General features: G+C 41.0%; 2 protein-coding genes across 2 annotated transcripts; one reads left to right on the top strand and one right to left on the bottom strand.

The window, feature by feature from the left end:
• Positions 1 to 1,162: 1,162 nt before the first annotated feature.
• fuom (fucose mutarotase) lies at positions 1,163 to 2,998 on the top strand. Its single transcript, XM_041947841.1, has 6 exons — positions 1,163 to 1,493; positions 1,718 to 1,786; positions 1,872 to 1,942; positions 2,047 to 2,145; positions 2,246 to 2,319; positions 2,680 to 2,998. The coding sequence occupies exons 1-6, from the start codon at positions 1,409 to 1,411 to the stop codon at positions 2,744 to 2,746; spliced, it is 465 nt and encodes a 154-aa protein (XP_041803775.1). The 5' UTR covers positions 1,163 to 1,408; the 3' UTR covers positions 2,747 to 2,998.
• Positions 2,999 to 3,551: 553 nt separating this feature from the next.
• Positions 3,552 to 4,391, bottom strand: si:ch211-217g15.3 (uncharacterized protein LOC368914 homolog). The gene is made up of 2 exons (XM_041948080.1): positions 4,255 to 4,391; positions 3,552 to 4,161 (listed from the first exon to the last, which is right to left on the bottom strand). The coding sequence occupies exons 1-2, from the start codon at positions 4,347 to 4,349 to the stop codon at positions 3,552 to 3,554; spliced, it is 705 nt and encodes a 234-aa protein (XP_041804014.1). The 5' UTR covers positions 4,350 to 4,391.
• Between the last annotated feature and the right edge of the window lie 5,070 nt (positions 4,392 to 9,461).

Here is a 9,461-nt window from a genome sequence, read left to right as displayed (position 1 = left end):
TACAGGAACAAGGCAAAATGCATTTGGAATGAAAACATATTATGAACATATATAGCTAATATTTGCAGATTAAAAACATGCAATAAAGCACCAACACATTTCTCCCGTTCGTTATTAACAGCAGCTGTATGCGGGCTGTAAATTCACCATACAGGCCCACAAGCCTGCCATGTAAAGTGTGACTTGACTTTTATGCAAGCCTTTTATATGTAGATTTTTTTTTTTTTTTTTTTTTTTTTACAGAACCAGGATCTGTGGTCATGGAAAGGATTCCTCAGCATTTTTGTGCCATCCAGCTGAGAGTTTCTGTGGCGCAGCTGAAACAGGCCGGGTGGAGTGGTTTTCATCTGACAAATATTTTCATTATCTCACATTCTTGGCACCATGAGACCGTGTTGGAATAACACATTCAGCGGTGTCTGCTTTAAATTATGCCCACCCAAGGGTATCAGAAACAACAAAGACCGAAGATGAACCGGCAATGAAATCTGTCGGACTGATGACACCACCCTATTTTATAGCTTAGTATAGGCTACTACAAACTCAGATCTTTTTTTTGCTCAGAGTATTTACAAAAGCGAGTGGGTTTTTTATTTTTTAGAAAGCAATTGAACGCAAGCTATAGGCCCAAATATGAGCTTTATTTCATATTAATTAAGACATGTAGCTAGGCCTAACACTTGCAGCGCACATATCGCCAGCCTTATTCACAATAAGCCAACCGCACAACGCTATTAAAGATTATGTCAACACATTTTAAATATCTACAAATAATAATTAGATTTATTTACTTATCTATGATATAAACTGGGCTTACAGACAGAGCAACAGTTTGAGTCTTTAGTATTTGAAGAGTAATTTTGTAAAAGGGACTCGATGTGGTCTCCCGCTAACCAATCAAGTGACTTCCCGATCACATGACGCGTGTCCTTTTCTTGTTGATGTTAAATATGACAGACAAGGTACATAAACTGTCCTGCAGACCACTTTTTTTCCCAGGGCGGCGAAGGCATCACCCGCCTTACTCTGCCTCTGATTCGTTTAGCGTAATAGTTTTGCACTAACCCTAACCAATCCCAAGCAAATGCCTAAACGTAACCAATTGGACCCACTAGCGGCTACTAGCCAATCAGAGTCAAAGTAGGGCGGGACATGACTTCGTCATCCTGGGAAAAAAAAACTTTAAAATCGTCTAAAAGAGTCCTAAAAAACGATTGACAGGGCGGAACACACAGTAGATACCGTTATAATACACACTCTCTACTCTCTAAACGGACTCTGTTTTTCTTGTTTATGGGTTATTTTTATCAGCTAGCATGTCTGGTGGGCGTAAACGAATGCGGAAGTAAGCTGGAGCGTCTTCAGGCTTCAAAGTCTGTCCACTTCTCTCTTGCCTGTGGCTGCCAGCATGGTCGTACTGAAAGGAATCCCCTCTGTTTTATCACCAGAGCTACTGTATGCTCTCGCTAAAATGGGCCATGGGGATGAACTGGGTACGATATTGATTACATTCATACAAGTCGCCTTTCTGTCTGTGCTAGCAGTGCTAGCCCACAGCGTCGCTGTCGGGCTGGAGGCTAATCCAAGTTCAAGTCAACGCCAGTGTGAAGAGCGACAGAGCAGGACTGATCTCACAGGATCATTAACCTGCAACTACAAGGTCACAAATGTAATCCACGCCGTCATTCACTCACTCAGTGTTTGTTTTTGTTTTCAGTTCTTGCTGATGCAAATTTCCCAGCATCTTCCATTTGTGCTTGTGGTCCGAAAGAAATAAGAGCTGATGGTATGAATCTCTATAAATAATGGTGATGGGTGAGTGTGTGTACTGGAGCTGTTTAATGTTCCAGCTGTGTCTGATCTGTATGCAGGTTTGGGAATCCCACAGCTTTTGGAGGCCATTTTGAAGCTGTTGCCCCTGGATACCTATGTCCCCTCACCAGTACAGGACCCAGAAATCAAAATCTTAAATCAGTTGAGTACATTTTTCTGCAGGTGACATATCTTTTTAAATGTCTTTGTTTCTTTGCTAATGCGTGTCCACAGGTTGCAGTCATGGATCTGGTAGACAGTGACAAACTGCGATGTTTAGCTGTTCCTGTGTGGGACACCTACACACAGCTCCTGGATCAGGCTGGGTCTACGGTAAACCAGCATGTCCCCCCAATCATTAAATAATCCAGGAAGTAACACAAAATAACTCTGATTTTTGACTCTTTGTGTTTTGATTCATGTTTACATATAGAGTCCTCTGGAGAAGGTGGAAAGGTTTGCTTTCTATGACAGAGCCAAGAAAGCCTACGCTGTTGTTGCAACAGGGTGTGTGTTTTCTCTGCCTTTATTTGAGTATTATAGCCGAATGTTTCAGGCAGTGTCTGCAAAATTATAATAAAAGCACTTGTCACTTTGTAAAAATGGACATTATGTACTAGAGAAACCTCAACCCAAAAATTAATATGACACTTGTCTTTTTCAGAAATTGTCAGACCTTCTGAAGTCATTTCACTTGCTTCACTATATGAATTTCTAAACAAATACGAGATGTGGTCGGGCTGGAATCAGGCACATTTTGTACAAACAGCTAACATATTGCTAATGTTATAAATTCTCCGCAGAGGTCTCATTATTTTACACAGCTTTGTGAATGCAGTCTCATTCTCCTCTGCTGTGTCTACACAGGGAGACAGCTCTGTATGGTAACCTGATACTGAAGAAGGGGGTCATTCCTGCTGAGCTGCTTCAGTGATACACATACATACACACACACACATTTTCAAGTAATGATGAGTGAATGGTCTGATGTTGATTTTGGTCACAACTGTCATTCTTGCTACTGAAAATCAGGAGGTGAATGTTCACCATTTATTCTTGTTCATGTGAAATTAATACTGTAAATATGATTCATCTCAGGTTTACATGAAGCAGAAATTAATGCTTTTTGTAAATAACTTCTGCTTTGTACATACATGACAATAAATAAAACACATGTAGTCTCTGACGAGTGTGTTCAAGTATCTTTATCATCCAGCTACATACAGTATGAGGGGTCTCTCAATCAAAACAAAAGATTTAGTTTTTGATGATGTCGTGAAGTAGCGTGGGGTCATGGGAGTTGTTGTCTTTATTGTCAAACAACCATCATTGCGTGATGATGACGTGACTCAGGCGGAAATGTTCACAGATGATGTGATGTGTTCAAGTTTTATTTACGTTACATTTAGCCACGTTAGCTGACTTCCTTCCTCACGCTCTCTGCTGTATGATCTGTTGTTTCCCGCATCGCCATTGACAGGCGACCCAGTCAAACACAACCTTGAATGAAATTACAGATTTCTCTGGGTTTGAACATTGTTGGGAACATTTGGGATAATGTTAGTACACAACTCAACAAAATATATAACTAGTTGTTTTTTGGTCATTTTAATGTGGAAATGTTGCATATTATACCTTTAATGGGATCATATGACACTTCTGATTTGTTTACCTGCTGCAGTTACACTGTTATCAGCTATGTCTGATTGATGACCGACATAGGTTGAGTTGTTGAAGGATCACTGGTGGTACAGATGATCCAGATCTTCCTCTGGTTCGCTGTACACCCTCTGAAACGGCGCTTCGACAGCAGCAGCAGCTTCAGTATCACCTTGGTAAGGGGTGCGCAGTGGGACATCTTTGTGGTAGAGGTGGTCCCTGTCCTCTTCTGGTTGAAGGTGAAGTCTGACCTTACCTTCACCCCTGGCCTCAAGTCCCAGCTGGTGTTCATTCAGCTCCTTCATGGCTTTGCTGTAGATTTCATCCTGGTCCTGCTTGGGTTCTTCTGACGCCATCTTACTGAAAACAGGGTGGTCGATGTCATCTCTATCCTCCTCTGGTTTCTGATAGTACTTCACGCTGGTATCTTCCTGCAAAGGCTCCCTCTGGCCGTCGGCAGCAGGGGGGGCACCCACATTCTGGATCTGAACTTTGAGGAGATCGGGCATTGAAGGGTGGTACAGCTCGTCCAGGTCCTCTTCAGCCTTCAGGTGCTGTTTGTCCTGTCCACTGCCCTTCATGCTCTTCCAGATCATCATGCGAGGGTCGATGTCATAGCTGGTCTCATCCATGTCCTCTGGAGGCTCCACCTTCTCTCCCCAGGACATCTTTCCATTGTCTTCTATGGACCTGAAATAAAAATTGTGCAACCTCAGTCTGAATTTCCTCTGTCCAAGAGAAGATTATTCACTTTCATTTTAGCTGAAGGAAATTACAACTTACATAACGGTATCCTGGAATGCCTCATGTGTCAGTTTATTCTGAGACAAGAGCACAAATATTACATGACTGCTGTCCAAACACAAGCTAGGGACCATACAAACATGTTTGTCATTTTGAATTCAGCAGGAATAATTTATAATATGATTTGAGGCTTTAGAGTCTAATATTGTGGACAGCCAGGGGCAATATATACTGTACATACCCAGGGTTTATGTGGCTTTGCTGTGATGCCAAATATCAGAGAGACACAAACGACAAGAGAAAACCTGAAAGTGAAGAGATTTAATGTCAAGATTTCAAGTCCTCATGTGTGACAGACATTATAAGAACAAACAAACCATGCAATCTATACACTGTTAAACGTTAAAACCATGTTAACAACAGTCATAGTAACACAGTCATAAACCATTAAAAAAGATGTGTAGTTTTCTTACCTGAACATGGTGTTTGCTTTCAGCTCAGTGTTTTCAACGGATCTGAACAACAAGAACTGTCACTGCAGCTCCCCTGCTGTGGAAATAAAGGACCAAAGTTCCACCAATAAACCATAAACCAAGTCATATATTCTTGACCTTTGTATCCTCTGATTGCAGAAACGTCAGCTGTGAGTAATTTGTCATTCGTTGTCTAGTCTGTGTTTAACAAAGTGGCTCATCATTTGAAAAAGATGAAGCTGCCTTTAAACAGGCTGATGATTTAACAACATCAGCCTGTTTAAAGTTAAACTCATCCAGTGTACTGAGTGTCAGTGTGCTGTATGTATGTATTCTCTGGTCAGAATAAGATTAATGTCACTATGGTTTCAGTTTGTTATTTGACTGCGTTGTGAATAAACAGTAACTTGCGTCTGATTTCTTGAATGCAAAGACACTGAAAAATACTGACTTCCACACTGATCTAATACACTTACAAGTATTATCACTACACTTATTGTGATAAATCTGCCTGATCAGCAGTCAGTGATCACAAGGGTATATGGCCTTAAAGCTGAGGTTGTAATATTTTATCATGAGACAAACTTTATCATGCAGTAATAATTTCTCCAATCCCCTTAAGGAGGTTGTCCCTACTACCTGGGTTCAGTGTGACTACAGTACAATATAACTGACATTTATTATTATTTATTGCATATGTGTGTAATAATTAAAAATTGTTAAGAGCAAAACCCAGATTATTTTGAGCTTGTGCAAGTAGTCATTCAGTCAATCTTTGTTTCTGTACAGTGTGGACTCTGAAATGCAGCAATAAATCAGCGCTTTGCTTTAACTATGTGAAGACTATTTTTACAGTTTGTGATTGCACTTTACTTTAAGCCCCCCTAGTGATTGTCTAGAAGCATTACACAAACATACAATGTAATGTACTTGTAATCAGATATGAGAACATTTTTAAGTGGTTATTAATGTACAGTTTTTGCAAGCAGTTATGACTGGTCCTACCAAGTCAGATTTTTTATGGTATACTGTAGTTCTTCAGTAGCTTCTATTATTTCTTTAGCCAGGCTGGCAGCATGGGTCTTGTGACGGATTTCATGGCGTTTCATATGATTCATGGCTCGCAGAGGATACAGACTTTGGTGATCTCCTGATTTTCCCTCTGTCACCACCATCAGGTCAAAATTAGAATTTGTCCAACACTTTGACTTATGAGCCCATGCCTGCAAAACTAAAGACATGCCCATCAGCCTCAGTTGTACTTTGTGTTAAGTGCTGATTAGGAAATGCTAGCAAGCTAACATGCTACATTAATGTTGTGCACATGGTCAACATCAGCATGTCAGTATGCCGGTGATAACATTTACCTCACTCGCACTGCTTTGCCTAAGTACAGTCTCACAGAGCCACTACAATGGCTGTAGACTCTTTGTCTTGTGTACATGTACTGAGGTCTCTCCTGAAAATGAAATCTCAATTTCAAGGTGTGGTTCATTTCTGTAGCCAGCGTAAGGGCATCATACACCTTTGCTTTGCTGTTATCTACAGTGATTTAGCATTTATTAATATGACTGACTGGCCATTTATTTATTCAGAAGAGGAGACGGTGTGTATATTTTGTGTAAATGTATTTTATTTAAAGTTGTATCAAAAGCCAAGTCTTGTGTATGTATGATATTACCATGAAGCAGCAATACTCACCATGCTTGCCTCACTTTTACAGGAACTTTCTGAAACGCAGACAGACTCCCTCCTGCGTACAGCTTCAATCATTTAAAACAACTAATTACCCCTTGGGTACGCATCCACTGTGGGAGGACAGATTGGAGGCAGATGATCAGCCTGTGATCTTAGTGCCAGGCACAACGCTTCCTGAAGCAACTGTTGAACGTGTCAGCTCTGATTTACATCCATGCCGAGATCCTTATCACACTGTAAAACTCGTTGTTTCAGAATAAAACAGCCTCAAATTTAATATACAGAATAACTTTTAACTCTCAGACTAAACATCTGTAAATTGCAACGCAGAGCCATAAACCATTTTAATTTAATATAACATATACACTGTGAAAAGAATGTGATTTCATTTCAGCTCAGTGTTTCAGCATTTGGCCGCCCCTCCCTCCAGCTTCTGTGAGACACCTCTTTCTCTGTTCATGTAACAGCAGGAGTCATTAAGCTAACATACGGGTTAATAATATCTCATGACAAGAGGATTCAGCCCACGTATATATATACTCACACACCCACACACACACAAACTGTACAGCAGAACAGGAGCAGACAGACACAGCGCACACTTCCTGCCCTGTTCAAGGGATGGCTCCACCGCGTCTGCTGGTTATCTGCCCTCTCTATCAGATCCATATGTAAAAGTCCAATGTTGCCCCTCCACTAGCCCCACTCTTAGGTCACAGTGGTCTCCGTCTTAAAGATGGGGAATACTGACAGGGAAACGACTTCTGTTTGCTTCTGCTCTTACTGCTGTATTCGAACTCTACACACATTTTTTTGCTTTCTCACCAAGCATTAGATGAGAAAATCAATGCTTCTCTTGTGCTTTAATGCTAAATATGACGCTACATGCAGCAGCTGGTTAGCTTTTAGCATAGTGGTTGAAAACAGGGGAAACAGCTAACCTGGCTCTGTCTGAAGGTAACCCCTGTAGAACCACATATTTACATTTTTACACTTGTAAAAATGTTATTGTTAATTAGTGAATTATAGAGGTGCTGGCTGGTAAGCTAATTTTGTTACCTGTGGACAGAGCCAGGCTAGCTGTTTCCCCATTTCCAGCCTTTATGCTGAGCTAAGCTAACCCGCTGTACCTTCATATGTACCGTTTTGACCATTTTATAAATCTTCTCATCTAGCCGTCAGCAAGGAAGCCATGAAGCCTATTTGTCTTCATGAGAATAACCATAAAAACATTGCTGCCAGATTCATACTGGTGAGGAACATACACTGGCTGTTAAACTGACACTGAGGGTCGGGAGATGTGAGCCATTATGGAAATGCTCTGTCGGTCTCCCAGAAACCACAACCCTGGCAGAAGACATCCCGCTGCTCTAAGCCCTGAAAGTGAGGTTTGATGGATAAAGTGTGCTGAAGCTTTCACCAATCCACCCCCCGTGTTCAGCACACATGAGTGAAAGAGCTTTCATGTGAAGCCCGGAGGCCAAACAGTTACCAGCACAGATTAACCACACGACTCTGCTCCCTGAACTTCTGATGGTCCCGCGGGCTTACAGGAAAACACGCTCTTCCGTGGTTTAAGCAGCCTCTGGTTGGCAGAGCACTGCGGCTCAGCAAATGAGCCGATCTCCATCGGACTGAACTGCATCTCAGCCACTCCACTAAGGTGATGAAGTGTCAGAAGGTTTAAAAGCATATTAGCAGAAAAGTCAGGAAAGGTTGTTTGTTCAGAGCAACACTGGCAAGTCTGTGTGACACGGGAGCAAAATAAATGAACTTGAAATCATATGCATTCAGAGGAATTTTGATACATACCTGTTTTTAATGTTGAAACTGTTTAAATCAATAGTAGCCAACAGAATTGAGCTCATGCACATAACCCTTTTTACACTGTGTTTTAATAATTCTGACCATACAGATATGAGAGTGGTATTGATGCTCTCATAACGTTTGTGTTGTGCTGCCCAAAATGTCAAACTTTTGCATCATTTTTTAGCCACTTACACTCATATTTGTCTCTGGGTACAAAAAAAGCAATTATTATACAATAAGAGCATAATCTTAATAATCTCTAAAATAAAAACACACACTACAAATAAAATAAATCTATATCAACATGAACGTGTCTTACTTTGATATGTTCCTACATTTAAAAAAAACATATTTATGTGTTATTGTACCACACTGGGATGATATATGGCCCATGTCTTTACCTGTCTTTGGTGGTAAAGAAGTTTATGTAGCGTAATTATCAAGCCTGGAAGCAAAACAAAGCAGGAGAGATGGTGGAATATTTCGTAATGAGCCTCTAACAACCCCTCAGCTTCTCTTCTTCCCTCAAAATTGGCTGCAGGTGATGTGGGGATAATATACTGAATGTATGTGGTGTGTACAGAGTATGCCCTGACACCTCTGGAGGCCATCAGGGGCTTGGCTTGATCTGCCAAGTGCATGAGCAAATATGTTTCCCTTTCTGCTTGCATCTTGCTGTGGGTTAGAGGTGTGTGTGCTGCTGCATGCATCATGTGAACAATGAGCCTTTTAGAAAATGTAAGGGCAAAAATAAAGACCAGAACGAATGGGAGTTGTCAGCAAGTAATGATTGCTGCCAATGAACTGTGAAACACACACTCAGTCACACAATGCTATTGCACAAAATGCAAGGAGCGAGCCAAGAAAAAATTGCCTGTCTGTAACTATTTAAATGCAGCATTAAGTCATGATTTATGCCTGTAAATCTGGGATAGAAAACATGCTCCAAATGTTGCAGCTTGCAGCAATTTATGGGGGAAACCACCAAAATGAATATTTGACTAAATTCCCATTTTAAAAGAAATGATCTTGGCTTCGTTTTGCGTAATGTTTGTTACACAGTTGTAGCGTGAGGTGTGTGAGCGTGCCTGTGAGCATGAATGCATGCGCGCACAGTTTGCAGTAACACTTACTTACACACATGCACAATGTGAAGTCAGATACAGTAGATTAATATGTCATTGCCACTGATGACAGCACGGTCTTCAAATTGCAACTTTAAGTGCAGGATCTGATGTCCTGGCTCTGCCCCAAAACCAATAACTG

Source organism: Chelmon rostratus, chromosome 11, assembly GCF_017976325.1.
Source record: "Chelmon rostratus isolate fCheRos1 chromosome 11, fCheRos1.pri, whole genome shotgun sequence".
Taxonomy (NCBI): Eukaryota; Metazoa; Chordata; class Actinopteri; order Chaetodontiformes; family Chaetodontidae; genus Chelmon; species Chelmon rostratus.
Note: the sequence above shows the minus strand (reverse complement) of the source record. Positions and strands in the feature narration are given on the sequence as shown.